The sequence below is a fragment of the Drosophila subpulchrella genome, chromosome 3L (assembly GCF_014743375.2).
Source record: "Drosophila subpulchrella strain 33 F10 #4 breed RU33 chromosome 3L, RU_Dsub_v1.1 Primary Assembly, whole genome shotgun sequence".
NCBI classification, from domain to species: domain Eukaryota; kingdom Metazoa; phylum Arthropoda; class Insecta; order Diptera; family Drosophilidae; genus Drosophila; species Drosophila subpulchrella.
In genome coordinates, this window is record NC_050612.1 from 21,047,936 (window position 1) to 21,072,714 (window position 24,779).

Below are 24,779 nucleotides of genomic sequence, written 5' to 3' on the forward strand. Positions count from 1 at the left end.
ACATAATTATGATGGAGCGCCTGAATGCGGGTGGAACAGAATGAAATGATCTAAAATAAACATGTTTCCATGTCTCGGTATTGTGGCGAAGGGGTGGGAAAATGGAGCGGGGCCTAAATGGAATTTGTTATGCAAATGTCATGACTCGGCTCGTTGCGCACAACATCCGTTTGCCATTTTTCCGACTGCCAACTCGTGGCGGAAAGCCAAAATCGGAGCCAGAAAAAGGCCAGAAGCCTGCCAGTGGGTGACTCAGAAAAGTTCGCTATGTAGGCGCTGATTGTTCGGTTTGAAAGTGGCTTCTGTCCTGCGGATGAACTATATATTGTTCCGGTTAAGTCACAGCCCACACATGGCCAATTGTCCCAGACAAAGGTAAATAAAACCAGGCCAACACAAAGCAAAAAACCATTTGGTCACAGGGTTAACTTTTCGCTTGAACTTGGAATGCGACGGCACTTGAACTGTATTTATTTATTTATGTGCATATTATTTGGGATTACTAAAGGTTTATGAATTATGGAATTTTATGCGTACTGGTTTCACTTATAATATGAGTTTTGGATCCCTTGTGTAGAAGAAATTTTCAATATTTATTCAGGAAATTTGAATACTCTTTTGCAAAAAAAGGTAATACAACGATTTATATATCAAGCAAATTTAATCAACTCTTAATGGCTTAAGTTTTAGCACCCCTTAAAAACAAGTCAAGTAAATTTCCAGCAAAAACGTTTCAAGCTCCTTAATCTTACCATCCTTGTAATTGTTATGGGCCACTTCTGGTAATTGCAGTTCCGTAAAAATAAATTCCGCATACATTTTCCCGGCCATTCTCAGGGATGCAGCTTAAGTTTCCCAGCTCATTTCAGTTTTCGCCCCAGCGGAAACCCTTTTGAGCTTGTGGATTTCCCGCTGCGCGACTCCTGACGTCTTGAATTTCCGTCAAAACTTGTGGCTGATTTATGGCCAAGCCGGTGGCCGTCAAAGGACACGCTGTTAGCCGGGTAAACTGAGCCACATCCGCTTCCGCCAGAGCCTGCTGACTGCTAAGTCCCAAAGGATTCGCCCACAACAAGGTAGTAAGCTCTTCTTGATTAGCCACCAAAGGTCGTATCGCAATAATGCAGCAGTTGATAAGCGACCGTATCATAAAACTGCCATTCGCCTGTTGATAAGAGCGGCGCGTGCGGCACCAGCTGGCCATCAGGCAAGAGGTCAATCCGGGGTTATTTCTGGGTCAAGCGCCGTTTTGCCGTTAGAATGGCCACGAGGCACTCATGGAGGGTTTACCTGAATAAAGCGGGGTATCGGTGGTAATATCAGCCATATACATTAACACAATTAAAGGGCTTTATTTCTAAACATAGTTCATAATAATCTTAGTGGAAAATATATATGGAAACGAGTTCACAAATATAGAGTGCATATATGTTTAAAGGAAGTGAAAAAACATTAGGCCGAAAAAGTTTTAATAATATTAATCAAATTAATTTTCATATTAAGGAAGTGGTAATGAACACTTTAATTTATAATTATTAATAGTGAACTCGATGCTTTTTTTTAATTTAGTGAGGGTATTTTTCAGAATCCTTTAAAATTTTAATGTTGTACATAAAACAGAACAACGTCTAGGACTCGAAATAATGTATTTAAATTGATGAAATGGAATTCACTGCAGAGGTTAAACAGCTAAGCAACTTAAATACCTCTTGATACTAGGGTACTCTCAAGGCCCAATCCTCGTCGACGCTTGTGTAATATTCAAAATCGCCTGGGGGATGTAATAAACATAAAAATTATACATACCTACACAGACATGTTTATGCATATTAGTGCTAATGTTTGGAGCTGGAGCGATGGCGTCGTGGAGATAAAACTAAAATGGGTGCTTTATGAATTTTTCCCCCTCACGAAGGCGTCAAAAACTTTTCAGACGCACTGCAAACAATGACGTAGCTGCTCCTTAGTCCCTCATTTATGCAAATGGCGGCCATTTGCAGCAGCACAAAGGAAAAGGACATGGAATCGCATGGAGGATTTATAACAGCAAATGCGTTATTTATTTGCTGTGTTATTGCTTATGATTGTCGGCACTTTATGGCATGCCTTATATATAACACTATATACGTAGTCAGACATTTATATTTAATTATGTACAGGCATTCGGCCAAATTGTTTTCAATTTTTCACTCATTATTTTGCGGAGACAAGTTCTGTTGATGTGCCAAGTTTTATTATGTTCGAATTCGATTTCAATTTATTACCCGGAGTTTTCAAGTGGAGCTGCCAGACCAAAGGCAGCCATGTGGAAAGGTCACTGCGGATTGAATGAGTCACTACTGGTGGCCCCTGGATCCTGCCTCCTGAGAACCGACTGATGATGGAGCACTTGGCAAGGCCCTGGTTCTGCAGCAGGATATTTATAAAAAAGAATCAATTGACAGCCCAGTTGAACGGGGTGTTCAATCAAAAAGAGGGTGGAGTGCTGCATTTTCCCAGGAGGTTAAAGGTAAACCGCTTAGCAGAGACTACTCTTCAGTTTATGTAAATGTCAAGCATCAGAAAATGCAAGTGCATTGGGGAGGACTTGGTCTTAAACCAAGTAACACTTCGTTAAATAACTTTCATGCTCACTTTAGAATATTAAAGGGTTTTTATATAAGGAAAATTGTCTTAGTTACAAGCTGAACGATCTAGGTTTAAATTTAAGTTTTAAAGTTGTAATATTTTTTTCATTTCCTTTATATATTAGAAGTCTGTTCCTACGGACGTGAATTACGTTTTCTCAACGATTGTCTGCTGATTTTAAAATAATGAAAAATCAATCTTTACTTAATAATTTATTTAAAAATAAAATCATTCCTTCTTCTGGCTTATATCAGAATCCTTTTTCCATTTTTCATCGCAATTTATTTTAGTTTATGACTGAAAGTCAATTTCAAATCAATTTCCACCTGTCACGGCCCCAGTTTGCAGAAGCCATAACGAATCTTTGAGATATCCATCTCGAGCGGCAGATGGTTGTGGCACTTGGAAGTCTCCGTGCTCCATTCTCCGGTCCTCAAAAGCGCATCGCAATTGGAAAATACGGTATAAGCCAATTTGAATCTGGCACGAGCTGTCGCAAAGTGTCGACATTTCCAAGAGCTTCTGTTTTCTTGGCCTAAAAAAAAAAGACAAATAAGCAAAAAGCCAGATACTCAACAGCTGCATCTTGCAATGCAATTCCGCAAACCGAAGTCGAAAATGAAATTATTTGAGTTTTGCGTTAAAGTCACTTTTCCAGTTTTCCTGTTCCTGTTATTTTAAGACAGCGTCAAGCGGAAGAAGTCCAAATTCGGCCGGAAGTTGAATTTAGTGTACAAAGTTGTACACGGAAAAATAAAATACTTTCAATCTTTCTTTTTTTTTTAAATAAAAATATATATTATTTTATTTTATTATAATCCATAATAATAATATTTTAAACTTCATAATAACCGTATTATTGTTAAAAATAAAATTAAAATTAAAAATAAAATACCATTCTTATAATATATGTTGTGACTATACTGTGACTATATTTTAAAGTTAGTATTTGGTTAGGGAATTTATAAAAAGGGATATTTTTCTTGTAATTGGGGCAGTCTTAAATATAAACGACCCGCCTTTTAGTGCGTGTTACGACCGTAAATCTGCCACTGAATCCGTATGTGCTCTTTTTTATTTCACTGACCACTGGTCAGCTGCCAATAAATCGGTTGGCTGTGGGCGGTCTCCTTGGTCGCCGGATTTGTTGTGTAATTGTGCGAGTCAAGTGAGTCCGCAGTGGGAAGGGTCATAAAGGTTAAGCCAAGTGGAAATGTCGGGTGATTAATCTGAAAGGTTACGTTCCGCTGGTCAGCGGCGATTCTATTAGAAAACTTTTAGATCGCCGGGCGGTTAAAGTGTCAACAGCGAGGCAAATAAATGAAAACTCTTTGGCGCGTCATGCCATTGATTGGCAGACCCACCCACGAGCGCCAGTCTTACTTTCCGAAATTGTTGTCTTTCGGGGCGAAAGGAAGGAAACATCATCTGTCAGCCAGCCAGGCAGCCTGGCAGCCGTCTTATTGGGAAATGAAAATATTAAAAATATATGCCGACTGTCGGGGCCAAAGGAAAGCCATCTAACTGACAGGTGCAGGAAGGGAAAAGGAGCAACCCAGTGGGAAAATAAATCAGCGAGCCGTAATCCGCCGCGTTGTCTCTGGACTGGGCTTTGCAAGTTTCGCCGCCTTTTATATGGCTTTTCAGCCGAAGAAAAAGCCTAAAAACTCAGGCACATGCCACTAAAGGATCAAGTTTGAGGGCTTCTGCAAAAAGTCCAAAAATTAATGTACAGGATGTATTCAAAAAAACATTATGCGGGGGACATAGCTGGAATTTAATTTAGTTTTTTCCAGAACTTCGAGGACTTTAACAGCTGAAACCTTTGAAAAGAAATACAATAAGTGTGGGTTGATAATTTATTGTGAACTTTGATAAACGCATTTTTGCCAGCAGATAGTATCAATCATAAAATATCAAAGTTCGAAATGGCATTGAAGAAAATGTTAGAGTTCAATGGGTATTCAAAGGGCATATACACAAAGAAATAAATCAAAGGGAAACTTACTTTGAAATTTAAAAACTAATTGTTGAAAAGTAATAATAAATATTGTTGTATATATAAGTGTATTAAATACAATGAATCGAGATAATTGATTACAGCAAAATATAAGAATGAAAATTATATATTTAATTTAAATAAAATAATAATATATTCTTGTTCAAATAATTTGTAGGATGACAGGATTTTTATAAAGCTTGTTACATTAGTTAGTTAGTGTTTATTAAAAAACGTACGTTTTCTTTCTAAAATTGTTTAATTCTGACTAAGTTTTATATCAAAACTTTAGAACATGGAGCACAGTTAGCGAGCCCCATCAATGCAATTAAAAACGGCTAATGACTTGTGACCGCTGACAAAAAACTTTGCTATGTTTGGACATGGCAGTTCCAAAAGCACTTGGCTTATCCTTCGCCCACTTCCGCTGGAAACAATGCTCGGTGGTCTGCTGCCCAAACAATAAACATTAAATGAATTTCCTCGAGCGCTCTTCACCCACGCAGCGAGTAAATTTCACTTATCCCCACCCATCTGAGTTTAGTAGTGCATTTCCGGCGGGTATGGGGAAATATACTAGTGTATACAGTATGCGGGTGTCTAGGCGTTCCTCAATTGCACAAACACAAACTGGGTCGTTGTGGTCATTATAGAGGGCATAAAACTTGATTGTTCGCCTTACGACATTTGGCTGCCTTATAAATAGACGGACAGACACTTTCACTGGGTGCAATGGTTATTGCAGTGTTGCAGCAACATGCAGCTTGCAGTAATGACGGCGCCAATTTTCTTTATGAATGAATTTTCCCCGCCGAAGAAGCAACTTTTCCGCGGCGCATGCGCACTGCAGTTCAGCAACATTGTTGCCAGGCGGCAAGCCGGAAAAACTAAGCGGAAAATTCGGCGGCACAGTTGGCAGACAGCTTTCAACGCGTTCGCGCCACAAAAAGCGTTCGGCAAGCGAATTTCGAAATATTTAAAAATATCACTCATACGCACGGGAGAGCGAGTGTATTAAAACGAGAGTGAGAGTGCACTGATATTCACCAAATAAATTAATAGAAACCAAGTTTTGTTTATCCAATTCGAAACGGAGAAAGTGTTTAAATATTACCTCCTGTAGTATATAATCAAGTGAAATCGCCTGCCAGCAGCGCATTAATTTATAAATAAATATATTAAATATATTCTGGCGTGTGTGAGTGAGTAGCATCGATAAAAAGCTCCCCGAATAATTTTTTTTTGGGAAGCGAAACGTCCAAATTATCTCCGCCGAAAACCGAGGAAGCCAAAGAACTCTCAGCCACAGAAAAAAAAATAAAACAACAAATCGAATCGTAGATCATTCCATTCCAATTTAATTAACCCCATCGCGCCGACAATCCCTTGGCATTGATTGTTGACATTCTCGCCGCCAAGATATGCAAATGGGAATATGCGAATATCTTGCACACCCACGAGTTGTAAATTAAATTCCCAAGGTAAGCAAATAACTCTTAATAAGCCTATTAAAAAAACAGCAAAAGGAAATAAAAACAAAGCGGAAAACGTGTGTCATAAAACATGCGTTTCCTTAAGAAAGCAAAATGTCAAGTGGCTTTTTTTATTAGCATCCTTGGGTGTGGAAAATCCTCATGATTTTCATGTCGATAAGCCGCAGCATGTTGAATATTAAAAAGATTAATTTATGGCAGTGGGAACCCCTCATGTGTCTTGTCGCACGAAAATATTCCACAAAGGCGTTTTTTATCATTGTCTGGGAATTACGAGGGGGAAGGACTCTCTGCCGCTGACGGGTCATCCGTGAGATGCAATCGCTCCAACACATTCGATTTGCCTGAAAGTTTTCATTGAAAGTGGCTTCCTCAGTTTCTGGCTTTTATTATGACATCCGAATTCTAAGGAAAAACATATTGAAAAGAGTTATTTATTGCGTAAGGAGAACAAACAGTGCAGGGATATAGCCCAGGCACTTATCGAATTCTATAAAATTTGGATAACAATGCAGGAAAAGTGGGAGCTTTTTCCTGAGTACTGCAATATATTTTCAATTTGGCTTTACCTCAATGGGACTACATTTTACAAAGAAAAATAAAACCTATTCAATACAAACAAAACAAATACAAGGGGTATTATGTTCTTTATAAACCATTACCTATTTTTAATTTGATTGCAAGAATCTTACCTCAATAAAATGTAAATAAAATGCCAGTTTTTTATGTCTTACTAAACATAAAAAATATTTTCTTCCCTTTGGTGTAAAAACAATTTCAACAGCCATTTTCGACGGAGATATTTAATATCATTGCATTGCAACAAGAATCTCCAAGTATTTGAATTGTAAACTATAAAGACTTGATTTTCTTAAAAGGCAAAACTTAGCTGTCAAAGACATTTTGCATTCCGAGAATATATATTTCATATTATAAGTAACCAATAAATGCATGAAACTTAGTTGTATTTAAGCTATCATTAAATTAAATAAGGTAGCCTGGGGCTCAGTTTATCTTACTAAACTACTATTTTGTTTTGCTTTTTGTTGTCAAACTTTGTTTGCGTTCACTTTTGGGCAGGTAAAGCAAAAAGATTTTCATTTTAATTAAAAGCAGAAACCTAATAAGAGATGATAGGAAGATTAAAGTGAGAACTACTTCAAGAGTGCCCATGAAAGAGTTTTCCCCAGAAATTTCTTGGCCTAAAACAAATAAGAGAGTACTTGTAAAGTAAATTTACATGCCACATCTTTTTGTTGGCAGTACATATTTTCGTCCAGGTGCTGCCATAGAAATTTATTCACATGCACTTCTCTTATCCACAAACTGCATATTAATTAACTAAATGCTGCGAATTTATTTATACACGAGGAGGAATAGAAAAAGAGAAAGAGAAGCTTGTGGGTGAAGTCTGGAAAAACTGAGACTCAGCTGAAAAATGGAAAGCAGCCGCAATGGATTTTTTTGTCCTTGGGTTAAATTCCGCAGGCAAACAGATCTTGAGCCTTTTCATCCTTCGCTGCTACTTAATGTCGCCATGATTAAGTATACAACGCGTGGTACTTTGCGGGCAACAATGCAGCGATTATTTACCCTAAACGCAGCCATTCAGGAAAACAACCGCATGCGCCATTAAATAGAAAAATAGAAGATTACACAGGAATTAAACTATAAAGCAATTTAAATTTGTGTAATAAATCAAATTGATTATAACAAATCAAATTAATTAAAATTTTATGGATATAATAAAGATTCCCAAATTAATAATTTTTAGCTTGCTTTAAAAATTTAAAATTAGTATATAATAATATTTATTTATTATTATTTATTATTTATTTTTACATTTATTTTTTGACCTGACAGTACACAGAGTTAAAATTAAATATATTAGTTTCAGCCATGAATTTTATTGCTATTAATTGATTATTTTTATCATTTTTCCTTTGAAAAGAAATAAAGTTATAATAAAGGTATTAGTGCATGAATTTCTTAAGCAGTATTCTGAGTGATTACCCCATTTCTCTAAGTGTAAAAAGAGTAACAAAGACGAACGCGTTGGGGCATAAATCACTTGCTCTTCGCCGAGAATCGAGCACCTGGCCATTGAGCAATCAAATTGTGCGAGCTTCGACAATTAGTGATGCTGGGTGCCGAATGCCTTTGGAATCCGTTGGAGCTCGGCAGGATGCTCATTAAAACCGAAATTGCAACAGAAAAATGCAAATGACAGCGGGGCAAACCGAACAAAAACCGGGCTGGACATTCAGAGCCATTCGAGCCATCCCTCGTTTTGGCCAAAGTCGCATTTCATTATTTCTTAGCGTTTTCCTTTGGTTCCGACTGCCAGAGTGTCGAGAGCAAAAGCCTTGAAACTGTCAACTAAAAATAAATCGCAAAGAGCTTGCTTTTCTCTCTCTCGCTGCGAAATATAATAATTATAATTTTGTGTTTTCATTTCATGCCGCCAACCAGATTCTTAGACTTTTATATGTTTTATATTTTATTTGGTTTAATATGCTCAACATGCGGCTGAGCACTCTCTGTTCTATACATTTTGCGTTCAGAAAACACTAAATCCAATGCTATATGTCTATAAGTAAAGCGAATACGGCAGGCACATGGAATCACAATGGAAAAGTGGATGGCAAACATAAGTTAATATACTTAAGCTGCTTAATTAAAAAAATTCAGGAAAAATGCCAGGCGTGGAGTGATATATGGCCTAGGCAAAGGTATCGATTTATAGGGGTTCTAGTGGGGGTTTTCACTTATGTCTAGTTTTATTGTAAAATATTATTTTTTTGAATTGACAAAAAGCACACAGGCTTTTTCTTTTCGTAATTTTAGTAATTATAACTTTGTTTATGTCAAGGAAATTATTAAAACCAATAGATACCAAGCAAAATTTAAATATGTCAATAACAAATATTTAATAAATTTAAAATGATATATTATTTTGTATCGACCTTCTTTTTTTTGATACTCGACATGCTTTAAAAATTCATGCCTGTAATTCATTATGCCCTTAATTAATAGTTACCACCTGTTAAGCAATCAATAACCTTTTCATATCCGTTTCATCAACTCGAGAACTGTCGGTATGTTCCCACTTAAATAAGGAAAACAAATCTGCTCGGCACATGCCAGAAATCCCAGCCAAACGAGAATGACACAATCCAGACAATCCGGCGCCCAAACTAAACATGGATTTTCCACACCGAACCAACTGCACTCATGAAAATTCAACGAAGGAAAGCTTCGGAAAATGGGAAAACAAAAAGGAGAATGAATGGTGAAGAAGCATTCCACATGCAAATTGCTTTCTGAATAATTAAGCTTAATGTCGTTCACAGAATGAAACATTAATTGAAACTATTTGTCGTTCAACGTGAAAAGTGAAAGGATGCAACGTGTCTGTTCTAATTATCCAGGCATTGATTTGGCCATAACACACGGCTGTAAATAAAATTCCATTTAATTATCCACATTCACTTTAATTGCATCGGCACTTGAAAGTGCCATTAGCACTACGGGGTGCATAGCCAGCACTTTATTCATAAAGTATTTATGCGAAAAAAACGCGAAAAATCGTTTAAACCTTAACGGGAAACATTGTATGGCTCAGCCAAAGTTCACACAACTCATGCCCTTTGAATGCCCTTTTTTCCGAAAGAGTTTAAAGGCTTAAAGTTTTCCGGATGGCTTGCATGTAGATTTCAGTCAGCTTTTAGTGGTTAAGCCGCGTAATCCGAGCTGTATTTATGGTTCATTCAGCCATTCAGAAAGCTGTAAAAAGCGGTTTTCCCAAAACTGGAGATGTTTAATGGTTTTGGGAATGCCAGTTGGTGTCGCTTTGATTTTAAGTCTAGTTTACTGTCATTTTTTTAAAGATAAAATATTTGTGGTTCTTACTTGCAACTTCAAGTTGCTCCATATTTTCACAGCAACTTAAACAAAAAATAATTACTTTCTTTATTGAATATGTTAAGTGTATTGTCAAAAGTTTTTGGTTTATATTTTTGCTTATGAAAAGGCCATTCAAAAGGACACGCATCATCCCCGAAGCGGTCTTTGATGTTTTTTTGTTTTTCCAAAGAACATATGAAACAACAAAAGCCGAGAAAAGCCCCATGTCCAAGTAACAAAGACCAAAAGGCAGTGGAACCGAAAAGCCTGTGTTTTCCTTTTTTTCCGCGTGACAAAAAGGAAGTGGTGGGGAATTCCGAATACCAGAACTGCCGCAATAAAGCCAGCTGTGGGGAAAAATTGCCAGCCAGGATCGAGTGCTTCTCTATTTTTTTTTAGCCAAGCCAAACCAAACCGAAGCCAGGCTGGGAAAAAGCAATTTTGGGACTGGTCGTGTGGGCGATTTACCAATGTCAGGGCCGTAAAAAGTAAATGTATGAGTCTCACGCAGGCAGAGCAACTAACACAGGACACGTAGAGGCCGTCAAGAGTGGCAAAAGGGTCAGAGGCATTAAAGATAATTGCTCTTATAATTGCCCAGAGAAGGTCCCGGCCGAAAGCACTTCTATGCTCGCCTCTAATTGAGATAATCGCATTAGGACCCCAGGGTCGAAACAATGGAACTCGTGGGGGGATGGGATGGGTCAACGATGCTCAACGACACCTGCAGTCCGATGACCGCAAATCGCTGACCACTTAACATGCAAACAACTGCAGCGGACACTGCCAGTTAATCAAAGTGCTGCCGCTGCACAGATAAAAAATGCCATTTCACCAAATATCACGCATACGCAGCGTGTGACCCGGCGCCCTTTGCCCCCTCCATTTATTCTGGTTTCCTGCATTTTGTGGTTAACTGAGCAAAACCGCAAGCATCGCAACACCCACGGCCACAATTACATGTATCATATAATCAACAACAGCAATTGCCGCACTCTTTGTTTCACTAACATGCCCATAAATTACGTCAGCATAGATCCACAATCGGATTCGACAAGGGAATATATATTGATTTCATTACACAATCAAGGGAATAAGTCGCACAGAAGTCCAGATTATGCTCACTGAAGAAAACATACATTATTACAAAATTAAAGTGTAAATAATATATATATTTCATAAAATAGATAATAAATTGACATTTGTTAAATCAATAAAAATTATTTATTGGGAATACAGTTCTCATTACCTTTAAGTTTATTGCTTAGTATACTAAGTATCTCTATACTATAGTATCTCTTTAAATCACAGTATATATATGCATTCTTGACAGCTCTCTAAATTTATCTCTATTTTCTCATGTGTTGGCCACTGCAGCTGCCGGTTTTATCTTATCTAAACCTCAGTTGCTCGCATGTCTCGCTTGTCGTAAGCCGCTTAAGTTTCGCAAACCTTAAATCTAATAATCTTGTAAAATTATTTCAATCGCCGTGTGTGGGCCAAATTTCAACCTCTTGTTGACCGACAAAACAAAAACAGTTTACAGAAATCAAACTGATGTATTATGTGATGTGATGATATTTAAAGCTGCTTAGAAGACTGGGCATCTCAATATAATATTTGTATTAATATGTTTAAACTTCTTTATTGTGCCAATAAATTCTAAAAAATATCTTTGCACTAATATTATATCAAAAAAAGACTTTTCTTTAATATCAAAAAAATTTTTGAAGTGATTTCTCAGCGTTTTAAATAATTAGTTATGCAAAATAAAATGTTTAAAATGTAAATACTTGAAAAATGAAGTTTTCTATAATTTAAGAAGGAACTAAATTTGTTAAATTGGATCTACTACATCCACTATTTCTCCCAGTAACCATCTAGTTACAGATACAATACTATATGGGCGTGTGCTCTGACTGATTTGCTTGGCTACTTGACGAGCTATCAGTCGGCGCTCGCATTTTGGCCACATTCTGTTTGTATCTGTCTCTTTGTTTGTTGGTCAAACGGATCGTTGGTGTGGGTGTGTGTGGGATTCGTTTTTGGTTTTGGCCACTTAAGCTTGATTGATGTGTCAAAATTGTGACATTCAATGGGCGCGGCGGTGTGAGAATTCGTGATATTTACACGTGGCAACGACACATTTAGTGCGAGTCCGATCCCTTAAATGATTTAGTGGCCACACTTGTTGCCAGACAATTCGATAGGTGCCGACAACAAATAAAGTGAATTAAATCATTAGAGTGTGACAAACACAGGACCTTCATTAAGGGATAATGGCTAATAGAAATGGAAATACTCTATTCAGCAAAAACCGATTTCAATGGCGATTAGGGGCAATCCACGAAAATGTTTCCTACTAATTTGCTGTTAGTTTCTGTAAGTCTCTGTAATGGAGATTACGGGTTGTGCTACATATATGTATTTGAACTGACATGATATCAAAAACTTGACTATATTGATGGGCAGATAATTTTTATATGATCAAAAGCAGATAAGAGAATATAAATAAACGTGCTAAATTTTTGCAGTATCCGAGGGCTGATTAAATGCCTCTTTATAAAAAGAAAGTATTAAATGATTGCAGTAATAAAATTGTTCGACTTTTCTCATCATAAAAATATTTATTTATTGTACACTGTAGCCAAAAGTTCAAAACTAAAGGTACAGGGAGGGACCGGCCATAGTTGCTAAGACTTTCGGTCATCATAATATAATATTTGCTTACATTTTCTTTAAGATTGTGGAATTTTCTGCATTCTTACTAAAATTCCCTTTCAACAAAGCGTAATAAGATATTCCTTAGGAAGCTCTTAACACGCCCATCCTCCGCCATCTTGGAATAGTTAATTTCCAGAAAATTAAACTTCTGACGAGGCCAAGAGGATAACGAATGGGCAAATCATTTTGAAACGTAATAACCTTGTTCTAATTATATAACTAATTGTTACAAATTTACCTGTGAAAGCAGGCATCAATTAGGCTTCCTTTTAAACAAGAAGAGCAGGAGGCCGGCAATTGACACCAAAAGTATTAATAATGCGCACAGAAAATGTTTTGGGTCTCCGGCAAACATACATATATCTTACTTATTTCCCCACCAACTGCCAAGCGAATAGGATTGTTTTGGGGGAACAAAGTAGAAGCTTCGTGTTGCTAATCGATATAACCTAAGTTACCTGTCTCAAAGACACTTAAAAGAATTTCAATAGCAATATTTTTAAATATTTATGTAACCTCTCCTTAAATATAAAATGATTTTAAATGCATTTTAAAAATATTTCAAAATAGTTATGAAAGAACTATGTACATTGTTAATAGGCCTATTCCCATGTTTTTGAAACAGAGTATTATTTTTCCCATGTTTTAGAAACATATTTATTTCAGTGCAACCTGCAACCTTGTTTAAAACGACCTTCCATTTTTCATTTCCTATTTTGCAGCTTAAAGTGTCGACGACGCCGGCTGTAAGCCAGGACAAAGGACACCGTCATCAGGTGCTCGTGACCCCTGGCCCGTGACCAAGAAGGCAGGTGGAAGAACAATAAGCACCCGACCTGTGGCCGCAGAATTGATGTTCGTGCGAAAGTTTCCAGTCAGCTACCTAAATGTTACGCCCACGATTCGAGTAGGGTTAGACTTGCGGATCGGGGAGGTGGGTCCCCAGTAGACCCCAGACCCAGACCCCTCGCCACCATGAGTGGTGCATCGGTTGCGAGGCTCCTGCTCCGCTTGGAGCTACCCTCGCCGGGAGTAATGCCGCCACCGCCCACCGACTACGACTACGGAGGAGCCATCAGCGAGGATGAGTTCCTGGCCAGTGTGATGGCCACCGAGGGGCCAACGGTTCGATACGATCTGTTCCCCGAAAACCACAGTCAACCCAACCTGCAGCTCGTCCTCAACCACACGGAGGTGCAAACGGATCTGCAGTATCCCCATTACGACGATTTGGGTCTGGATCCTGAACCGAATTGGACGCGAATCTGCGAAGATGTATACAATCCACTACTGGAAAACAATCGAATTGAGTTCTGGGTCTGTGGCGTGCTGATAAATATCGTTGGTGTCCTCGGCATCCTGGGCAACATAATCTCCATGATAATCCTCTCCCGACCCCAGATGAGATCGAGTATCAACTATCTACTCACTGGCCTGGCCCGCTGCGATACCGTACTTATCATCACCTCAATATTGCTCTTCGGAATACCCTCTATATATCCGTATACGGGTCATCTCTTTGGCTACTACAACTACGTTTATCCGTTTATATCGCCGGCGGTATTTCCCATAGGCATGATAGCCCAGACAGCTAGTATATATATGACATTTACTGTGACGCTGGAAAGATATGTGGCCGTTTGCCATCCCTTAAAAGCGAGGGCGCTCTGTACTTACGGTAGAGCCAAAATATACTTTATAGTATGCGTCTGCTTCTCCCTGGCCTATAATATGCCTCGATTTTGGGAGGTCCTGACTGTAACCTATCCCGAACCCAGTAAAGATGTAATACTGCACTGTGTGAGACCCTCGAGATTGCGGAGGTCGGAGGCCTATATCAATATATACATACACTGGTGTTACCTGATCGTGAACTATATAATACCCTTTCTCACCCTTGCCATACTGAATTGCCTGATATATAGACAGGTGAAGAGGGCAAATAGGGAGCGTCAGCGATTATCGAGATCGGAGAAGAGGGAAATTGGATTGGCCACAATGCTGCTATGTGTGGTGATAGTGTTCTTCATGCTGAACTTTCTACCCTTGGTACTCAATATATCGGAGGCCTTCTACAGCACCATCGATCACAAGATCACGAAGATCTCGAATCTATTGATCACCATCAACAGCAGCGTCAACTTCCTAATATACATCATCTTTGGCGAAAAGTTCAAGCGCATTTTTTTACTCATTTTTTTCAAGCGCCGCCTGAGTCGTGACCAACCGGATCTTATCCACTACGAGAGCTCCATATCGAACAACGGCGATGGGACGCTGAACCACCGATCCTCCGGCCGCTTCTCGAGGCACGGAACCCAGCGGAGCACCACCACCACCTATCTGGTGGCCACCGGCGGGCCAGGCGGTGGGGGATGCGTTGGTGGCGGTGGCAATAATTCCCTGAACAATGTTCGCCTCACCCAGGTATCGGGGTCACCCGGTCTGGTCAAGATCAAGCGGAACCGAGCTCCGTCCCCTGGACCAGTGGTCTACTTTCCCGCCCGCGAGATGCAGAGATCCGCATCGACCACTAATTCAACCACCAATAATAATACATCTATTGGTTACGACTGGACGCTGCCGGATAGCAAGAAACTGGGACACGTCTCGTCCGGATTTTAAGACTGTCTCCGGGTGAATACGACGAGAGTGGGTCAAACGAAAGGGGTTACTCTAGTCCAGTAGTCTTGTAAATACGAGTAGACAAAGAATAGGGCTTAGCAAACAGCTGCGGTCAAAATAATAGCTTGAATAAGATAATTTTATAAATTGGAAAAGCTATCTTTGGCTTTAATTTTTCCACGATTTTTAAATTAGTCAGGAATTTTTACAGCTTATTTAAAAATATTTTAAAATTTAAGAAAAGTTTCCTACTGTAAATTTTACTGAAATCGTTTTAATTTAATGAACTTTTAAGTTTTTTTCAAAAAATATAGTGAGAACGGTTTTATATTAATATATGATCAATATAAGAAACTTCTAATTTAAATTGATATTTCAACAACCACATAGGTACTTTTATACCGAAAAAATATATTTATAACTGGATTTTTAAAAAAATTTCGAATCTTTTCCGACAATTTAGAAAAACGGTAAACCCACGTCCAATAAAACGTTTTTAAATAATTACAGAGCCAAAAGTAAACTTATTTAACTTCAAGTTATATACCTAAAAGAATGCCAATCCCTGAAGGTAGTGCTAGTATTTTGACCGCAGTTGTAATTACTATATATTGAACTGTACAGAAGGCATAAACTAAACGCTCCAAGCGTTGCGTTACTTTGTGATAAGCGTTAAGTGTTTCCTTTCCCAATTTCTCTACTACTCCTCCAAAACTTTACTCGTTGATATAGCTCTTAAGACAGTTAGATTCGCCAACGATCAGGCTGAAGAAAATAGTTTCTTAGACTGAGAATTTTATATTGTTTCCTCCTGACTTCATCCTTTTTTATTTCCCTGTTCAATCAATTGAATTTGTATCAATTTCGCAGTAAATTAGTCATTGAAACTTTTTCGAACCCAATATCGTTTCACTTTCCATTGGCCTTTGGTCAAAGTTTTGTTTATTAGCGTAAACTTTGACTGCCTTTAATTAAATATCCTTTACAAAGCATTTCACGGCCGAACTTGATGAATGATTTTCCTTTTCTTCGGCTGATTTGGGTGTCCTGAACTTTTCGATTTTCCTCACACTTTTCCGGAAACTGGGGTTCTTTGGGTCCAAAAATAAGAGGGCCGGCAGTCTGTCAACTTGTCAGAAAGTTTTGAAAACGCCGCTCAAAGTTCAGTCAGCTCAAAAGTTTGCCAGCATTATTTAGTCGCCCCAAAAACTCAAGTAGCTCAATTTAACAGCAAATGCAACAATAATAAAATATAAAAGAAAAAGACATTTTCAGGTGTTCACAACAGAATTATATTTACTGCTCCTTGGCCCTCAATAACAAGTATAATCCTCTCTATTGTGTAAATACATTTAAGAGTTCTGTAAATACCTATAAGTTAGCAAGTATGCAAAGCATAAACGAATACCAAAGATATGAAATATAGATTTTAATTGAGATTACTGAAGTCCAGGAAAGGGGATCATAAGTTATTGTTAAATAATGGTAATGGGTGATACAAATTTGAAAAATATTTTAAAGATATAAAAATAAGAAATATTTATTTTATCGTGTTCCGAATTTATTTTTTATATTTTTCCAACACATTTTTTATGTTTCCAAATTTTTTTTAATATTTTGGTAAGTTTAAAAAAGCTTTACCCAACTAAATATTCTAATCTAAAGTAATGATTCATTCAGTATCCCCTTTTCCTAATTGAAATATACCCTAATTTATTTAGGACTAGCTTAGCTTTAATATTGTATAGTCATAGCAAATACGTAATCGAAACTAATATAATAAATTCAACGATTGTGCAAATAAATGATGATGAGAAATCCGAAATGCTTTTAGTGTGCGAATAATTTACCAAATTTTTGGGGGACTGATTTGCATTGATTTTCAGATTTTGCACCGCAATTACCACTGTCGCCATAATAGGCAAAGTTTACTAGCCAGACGCAGTTTGGAAAATGATAACGAGCACTTAAGACGGCCACTTGCAATTCAATTTGGCCGGGTCCTGTCGGATAATTGCCAACGCAGTGTCAGGCCGATGGGAAAATCTCGGTCCTGTTCTCGGGAAAATCTAAACTGGGGGCGTATTACGGATGGGTAAGGATGAGTAAGGATGGAGGAGGTCCTGGCGCATTTGCGTATCTTATGCTAAGCACGTTGGCAGGATGTCGACTTTAGTCAAGACAGTCGTGAAGTCGGTAATAATGCTCCACAGCCCCACAAAGGAATTTAAATAATAATAACCATAACAATAAGATACAAACACACACGCACAAATGGTGGGTGGATGTGGGTGTGGGGGTGGCGAGGTCGGATCGCCCAGGTGGCAACCTGCCGGAGTGAATTACCGCCCGCACGTGAGCCCCAAGCTAATAATGGGGATATATACACCGATCTAAGATAACAGCAAATAATTGGAACAAGGGGAGCCAGCCAAAGCGCAGACCATTTGAACTGGATATTATTGCATGTTTCCTAAAACTGTCATGCCCACATATTTGTGTGTGCTGGTAATATATGCTTTTAATATCCCAAAATGAAAGGTCGAGAGATTTGTTTTAATTGAGAAAATTGCGGGTTGAGTTGACAAGTCAACATACTATTACAAGAACGATTTTGCAACCAAATTAATATTCTTCAGGCATAGGAATTTTAGATATCTCGAATTCACAGATACATTTAAAAATATTTTTGTGACTTAAAACATGAAATTCTTTTTTTAAAACCTCACTATTTTATATTTAATATTTAAAAAACAACTGTTAATGGGACAGCAAAAATGACATTAATAATTTTGGAATATAACATTATAATTAATTCACTTAATTTATTTATCAAACATGTAAAATATTTAATTACAAAGTATTTACTAACAATTTTGATAGCCTATATAATTTTATTTTTAAATTGACTTAATAAATTTGACTTCTTGTTCAACATGCTGACAGAGTTATTTAATGTACAATACAGATTATACCAAGCCTTGGTTAATTTTTCAAACCATATTTATCTTCCTGCTCCGTATAGGCAACAATAAGCACATAATTAAAGGTGTGCATATCTGAGAACCTGGCAAACCTCATGAAATACTTTAATGCCTCGGGCTTAGCGATTTGAATCTTTTTGTCGCTGCCAAAAACAAAAGCGGCCAGGGAACTCTATTGTTCCTGCCAACACTGAAGTGTCACCACGCTGGGCGATAATAAATCAGGCCCGGATAATGTCAACACCAAGGCCCCGCCGACCCCGAGTACATATTTCTGCTGATGACTTTGTCGGTGGTGTCGCCCTAACAGTTTGATGCGTTTTTGATGCTACAAGGATTATCATTATTCTGGCTTCAAGTGGCGAATGGTGATGGTGCTGCTGCTGGGGCCTTGGATTGAGTCTTTGACAAACGACAAACAGTTTTTGGCTTTTTGCGAGGCGAGCGTCGATGACAAAGTGTTGACCCTGTCGAGCTGTTTGCTAATTAATTAGAAGCCTTTTGTCCGAAGCATCGAAGCTGTGTAGTGTCAAAAATTTAATTAATGTTGGCCATGTGAATCGCCGGAATTCCAAGTCTTCAAACTTCGCACTTAACTTTCGCATCAGGACGAAACGAGAGGCGAAAACAATGGCAAACAATGCCAAACATCGGGCATTGAGATGCCGCGAAACAAGGAGCACTTGTTCTCCATTTAATACACAACTAAATTCCCCAGGCCCCACTTTATCCGGCGGAATGACACTGACGTGGGGAGCCGGAGGCGTCCTGACAGCTATCCGCACTTGGGATCTGAACGTTAGTGCCAAGTGAACCCAACCACGGAAATTTCGCTTCATTTCGATTTTTTTCGCAGCCCACGCACTCTTTGCACACTGAAAAAAATATAATAATATGGTTTAATACTGCGTTACAGGGATTTAAATCTACAATTGATATATGATATGTTACACACTTAAATTTAAAATATGCCTTAAACATTTATTAATATTTATTCTCTATTCTGTTTTTTCTCGCAGTGATTCTGTTTGCCTTTGTAGCCCGAAACACTCGCATAATTAGCTTTGAACGGCCTTCAATTACAGGGCAACGCAATCTCATCCCTCCACAGGGGTAGTTGACAATTGGATGGGCAGATGCCACAAGCAGAAAACAAACAGGGCCCTGTAAACAAGGCCCAGCATTTTGAATTGACAATAAAAGCAACGAGAACCAAAGAAAACAATCGAATATAAATTGCTAGCTCAGTAAAAGCGTATATTGTGGACTATTCAATGCCCTAACTACTTTTACTATAGATAAAGAAAATAAAAATTAGTTAATACATTAATAAGTGGTTTTATTTAACACTCCACTTAAATAAAAATAAATTATGTTCTACTCTCACATGTAAAATGTAGTAAAACTAGTGTACCAAGAATTTTGTAAAAACACGATAAAAATTGTAAAAATGCTTTCAGATTTGCTAGTCGTCTTTCTTTTTCATTTCGTCGTCGGAAGTTATTATCAGTAAGCTGTCCGAGGACATGTCGGTGCCCGTCTCTTGGAAATCCATCTCGAAGACCTTGGTTCCGGCACCCGACATCCTGCACCCACAATATGCCTGCTGACCACCACCGCAGGATATGATCGGCGGAGGTACATATGGCTCCCCAGTACAAATGGGACAATTACGGGCTCTAAACGATGTGATATAAAAGATGGTATCAGATGTTACTCTCCCTGTTTTAAATACAACTTTAAGAACAACTTACCCAGCCACAGCTGCAAATCCACCGATTGCCACAATTGGAACTATCATGATTTTTGTGTACAGGCACATGAGAAAGTGGGCCAGGATCAGCACGGGTATTAGGAAAAGGGCGCACAGTAGGATTCCCACCCAGTAGCCGTTCTGCAAGGATATATGATTGCATTGGTTACATTTATTTTAGTTAAAGTATAAGATTTGTAAAATTTTTTTCCCCAAATTATAAGATTATATAGGGTATTAAAATAAAATCTAAAAAATAGTTAAGTTTTTCTTAAACATACTTCAAAATTCGTATTAAATTTAATAGTTAATCAATTTTAAGTGAAATCTTCAAGACAAATGCTAAAATAATAAATAAATAATATAAATTATAACAAAGGAATTTTAGTTCTGTTAGGCATATTACTTGGATTCCGTGGAAGCTTGGTGTTCTTTAAATATCTGAACCTAAGTTTACAAAAACCAATAAGAACTCACTATCGGATCGACCAGTCGTCGGCAGACCAGTTGGACGCTGCGATCGTAAATGTAGCTGAGGGGTCGGCAGTGGCCCACGTTCTGGCTGCACTGGGCACTGACGTAGCCGATGTACTCCTCCGCCTGCTCGTCCACCACCATGCTGAGATTCTTGCCCAAAGTGTTGATGAACTGCACACCACGGTGCTGGATGAAATCCTCCGACCTGGCCACTGCCTGGAGCAGTATGTGGATGCTGGTGGCGAAGTTGTAGTTCTCGTACAGGATCAGCTTGTCGATGGTTTCCAGCAGGCGAGTTATCCTCTTTATGTGCGACTGAAGTTTGTTCTCGAAGTGTTCGACGTAGGCCTTGAGGTGGAGGTTCTGGTTCTTAAAGTTGATGACCGCCTCCTTGAAGCTCCTGCGGGATATGGTTTCGGACAGATCGTAATACCTATCCGCCAACGTGTCCAGACTGATTGGAGCAAACTGGGTGCACAGGATCTTTGTGTAGAGGGTGCTGTGATAGTCTGCCAGTTTATCGTTCCGCATATCATTAAGTTTGCCCTTCTCCTCCGTATCCAGCAATACCACCGAGGACAGATCCCCCCGAAAAACGTGTTTTTGCATTGGCATTTCGTTGCTGATTACCTGAATCCGCATTAGATCGTCCACATCGTAGATTCCATTTACCCGTAAATAGCTAAATATGGCCTCGTCCTCGCGACAGGCTGCTATGGCAGAGGATACTTTCAGGGGAACCACTGTCGTTCCATCCTCACGGGGCATTGCCTGCATGAGATTTACGGAGGGTTCCAGGGTTCGGAATAGCGTGTTGTTCGACATATCTCTTAGGGGAGCACAGGCTCCCTCGTAGATCACCACCCCGAGAACAAAGTAGAACAGTCCCACCAGGAAGATGAAGGACAGGATGAAGAACAACAGGATAATAGCACTGGGAATAGGAAAAGGCATTATAAAGTTTTAAATCTCTTCCTTTAATTAAACAGGAGATATTAATATTGCTTAGAAAATATAACGCTATGAAATTCTGTTCAATTAAAAAAACCGACTTTATTAAGATAGTTTTAAAATCTATCCAGTGTCAAAACTCTTATTTATTTCTATTTAGTACTTACATTAGAAGGAACCAAGAACCAGTTACTTTGCTGCAAACACCATTGCCAGGACCTGTAGAGGTACTGCCCAGGCACCCGAAAAGCAGAGCAAATAACAAAAGAACCAGTACCTGCGGGTAATTTAAATAAAATAATGTACTTATACTTAAATAATATACTTACAATGATAATCAGTATGCAGACGACCAAGTTGAGTGTGGAACGGCTTTCGTTGAACCTCTCGTAGACATCGTCAAAGGACTTGGAGGAATTCAGGGTGGCCAAGTGAACTTGGCTGATGACGGCATCAATTGCATTGGTTACGAACTTCGCGTGCGACCTAAATACTTCCTTGGCGAGGGAAAGATCCCTGTAGATGGGCGGCGAAACGCGATCCAACTCCGCCTTGATCTTCTCCTGAACTTCCCTCAGTCGAGCCAAACCCCTCTGAGGAAGATCTGCTAACCCGGTCGAAACGATCTTGTCCAAGGCGTCCACATAAACTTTGGAGTCTGGCAACTGAAAGGGTGAAAGATATTCCAAGTTTAAGGATTTCATGGGAACACTTTTTTGGCCAGACTTGCCTCCTCCATATTCAGACAGGTGGACGTGTCTAAAAACTGGATATCGTTTCGGGTCAAGAAACGTCTGCATTCGTCCACTCGACAAAGAACCGACACCGCAAAGTTTGTCTCACGCTTCACACCTCGCAAACCTGGTCAAAATATACGCAATTATTTAGGAAACAAACCCATTTCAATTTAGTGTAATACCATCTCTTAATTGGGCGGTAAAGAAACGGATCTCTTTCTCCAGAAAGTTAACCTGCTTCATTAGATTTAAAGCCTTTGGTGTATTAGCTAGAACTCGTGCCAGTTCCTCCATAGAATTCGCCTCAGATGTGTCGCTCAAGTCCATGAAAACGTGTAGATGAGCCTCTAATTACGATTTAAGAGATACAAAAAAAACCAAATTAATAGTGGCAAGTTCACAAGGTGACTGTAAGACGATTCTTGTTAGGTATCCATATAAAGTCTTTAAATGAAGTATAATAATATTTAAATTGAAATACTTGTAACTTACTTCCTAGAAGATCTGTGAGGTGTTTTTCCATTTCCTCGAAATTGTATACAAACAAATGATGGATATTGTCTGATACGTCCCTCAGAAAAGTACAGGTGTCCTCGCTGCCCATCCTCATGGTCTTCGAGGTGTCCTCCAATCCCAGATCCAGTGTTCGATTCGATAAGAAGGCAATGATGAGGCCCAGGCTGGGAAATGAAAATAAAACATAGTTTCTCAAGAACTTAAGCTCATATTTATATTCGTACATGATGGGCAGGATGAGTAGGAACAGGCAGGCTCCGCAAATCAGACGTCGTCTCGCATCTCGATCTTGTTCGCAGGGTGGACATCCTTGTTTACAGCGCCGACAACAACAGAAACAGCAATAACAGATACTAAACCAAAGAATACCATAAGTATCATTGGTGTTAAAAGGATTTTAGACGAGGAGAACTTACCCCAAACACGGTATAATGATAATGATGATCATTATACAGATCACCAAAAAAATGAACAACATGTAGCTCCTCAACAAGTCGTCCCACTCTTCCTGTTCCACTTTTGGTCCCAAAACATAGGTGTCATCGTTCCTCAACTTTACGTAACCTAAAAAGGATCAATTATAAAAAAATCATTTTTGAATTCACATATTTAACAAAATTCTGTTTCCATGAAAAATGAGTATAACTTACCCGGTGGAATTGGAGGATCATCGGTAAAAATGCCATTTAGGATGTTCTCCCCGATTCTATAAGCGGGTTCCATGCCACCGGTTCGGACTTCCGGTGTGGTCGAGTAGTTAACCACCGACAAATACTGGGTAAACTCCGCCAGGGGCCAATGCACCACGCCCATTTGTTCGTGGGTGGTGCCATGTCCCTTGTAGCCAGTACGCCAAACCTGGGAGGATATACATGGGAAAGTAATACCCAGAACCGCAATAGGAATCAACATCCTAAGGACTCCCATTTTAGAGCACAACTTCACTTTAGTTTCGATGGATTGTCTTCCAGCGGGCCTTCTATTTTCTCTTATCAGTTCATTCAAAGCAGAGCCTTGAAGAACCTTGCCATTTCACGATCCAGCAAACCTGAGGCTAATGCACAGTTAAACCATAAGGTTTTTACATATTTATTTCAATCACCTTGTTTTAAAAAAACTTTAAATTAATTTAATATGCACTTAAAATTTGCAGACGCCAAAAATATTCTTTTTTTTTGTTTGTTCAAGTAGGTAAAATTAAAGTAAAACTAATCTAAACTAACAGATAAGTCAAGAACTATTGTGTCGAGAAAATGTTCTAAAGTTACATTTTTGTATAACATTTTTTGTACCGTCTATAAAAATGTACTTTATAATGCAATCAAGTATCGGTTTATAATTCTAAAAAATCCAAAAAAAAAATACCATTGAAAATACAATGCCCACTCGAAATGACTCGCACATTATTTTCCCATTGACTCACAAAAAACAGAAAACACACAAATAGGCGAGTATAAATAGACAATATTTACAAATTGTGACATTCAATAACTTGGAAACATGCTGAACTGACACCTATCGCGACCCCGCAGAAAGGACCAAGGAAAAAAAAGGACAACAGATTGCAAAAACACACTTGGCGACGCCGCTAAGTATGCCACACGTTTTGTGGGCCATATATTTTATATGCGGCTACAGAAAATGTCTGGCGACGAAAAGCGCTTTAAACACACCAGAGGCGTGTCCATGGCAGCCATTTCGACTGCCAGTTGACAGGAGGTACACTCAAAAAGTAATATTAAACAAAGATCAAGATTATTTATTTTGTTTAATGAACTAGAAATGTATGCCTAGAAATAATGTTGGTACAGCTAGAACTACATTTATTGTAGGATGCATCACAAATCAGTAGGGCTTTCATATATCTTTTGAATGTAATTTTAGGTACCTAAAAGTATGCAGTAAATAAAGTATAGTCGTCTTTCTGGATGAGTTCATTGTACTTTTGAGTGTGAAATATATTGTTGCATACTTTTAGACACCAAA

The 24,779-nt window shown here is 38.6% G+C and overlaps 2 protein-coding genes across 4 annotated transcripts; one reads left to right on the top strand and one right to left on the bottom strand.

Annotated features, from left to right (window-relative positions):
- Positions 1 to 5,553: 5,553 nt before the first annotated feature.
- LOC119554538 (FMRFamide receptor) lies at positions 5,554 to 17,186 on the top strand. Of its 2 annotated transcripts, none has more exons than XM_037865495.1 (2): positions 5,554 to 6,108; positions 13,473 to 17,186. In XM_037865495.1, the coding sequence occupies exon 2, from the start codon at positions 13,726 to 13,728 to the stop codon at positions 15,373 to 15,375; it is 1,650 nt and encodes a 549-aa protein (XP_037721423.1). In that variant the 5' UTR covers positions 5,554 to 6,108; positions 13,473 to 13,725; the 3' UTR covers positions 15,376 to 17,186. The 2 variants fall into 2 exon arrangements, with proteins under 2 accessions (XP_037721423.1, XP_037721424.1); XM_037865496.1 differs by lacking the exon at positions 5,554 to 6,108 and adding an exon at positions 11,481 to 11,585.
- A 2,591-nt stretch (positions 17,187 to 19,777) lies between these two features.
- On the bottom strand, positions 19,778 to 24,022 carry LOC119554537 (prominin-like protein). 2 transcript variants are annotated; one of them, XM_037865492.1, is made up of 12 exons: positions 23,896 to 24,022; positions 23,444 to 23,847; positions 23,210 to 23,357; positions 23,018 to 23,146; positions 22,770 to 22,957; positions 22,460 to 22,624; positions 22,271 to 22,401; positions 21,870 to 22,205; positions 21,708 to 21,817; positions 20,590 to 21,523; positions 20,114 to 20,253; positions 19,778 to 20,038 (listed from the first exon to the last, which is right to left on the bottom strand). In XM_037865492.1, the coding sequence occupies exons 2-12, from the start codon at positions 23,718 to 23,720 to the stop codon at positions 19,825 to 19,827; spliced, it is 2,772 nt and encodes a 923-aa protein (XP_037721420.1). In that variant the 5' UTR covers positions 23,721 to 23,847; positions 23,896 to 24,022; the 3' UTR covers positions 19,778 to 19,824. The 2 variants fall into 2 exon arrangements, with proteins under 2 accessions (XP_037721420.1, XP_037721421.1); XM_037865493.1 differs by having other exon boundaries at positions 23,444 to 23,841; positions 23,896 to 24,017.
- Positions 24,023 to 24,779: the final 757 nt, after the last annotated feature.

Excerpts from the sequence above, each read along its gene's own strand:
- LOC119554538 (XM_037865495.1), top strand. The coding sequence starts at position 13,726 with ATGAGTGGTGCATCGGTTGCGAGGCTCCTGCTCCGCTTGGAGCTACCC.
- LOC119554537 (XM_037865492.1), bottom strand. The coding sequence starts at position 23,720 with ATGGGAGTCCTTAGGATGTTGATTCCTATTGCGGTTCTGGGTATTACT. Across the intron at positions 22,402-22,459 it reads TACCGCCCAATTAAGAGATG|GTTTGCGAGGTGTGAAGCGT; the intron begins GTATTACACTAA and ends TATTTTGACCAG. Across the intron at positions 20,039-20,113 it reads GGATTTGCAGCTGTGGCTGG|AGCCCGTAATTGTCCCATTT; the intron begins GTAAGTTGTTCT and ends CACATCGTTTAG.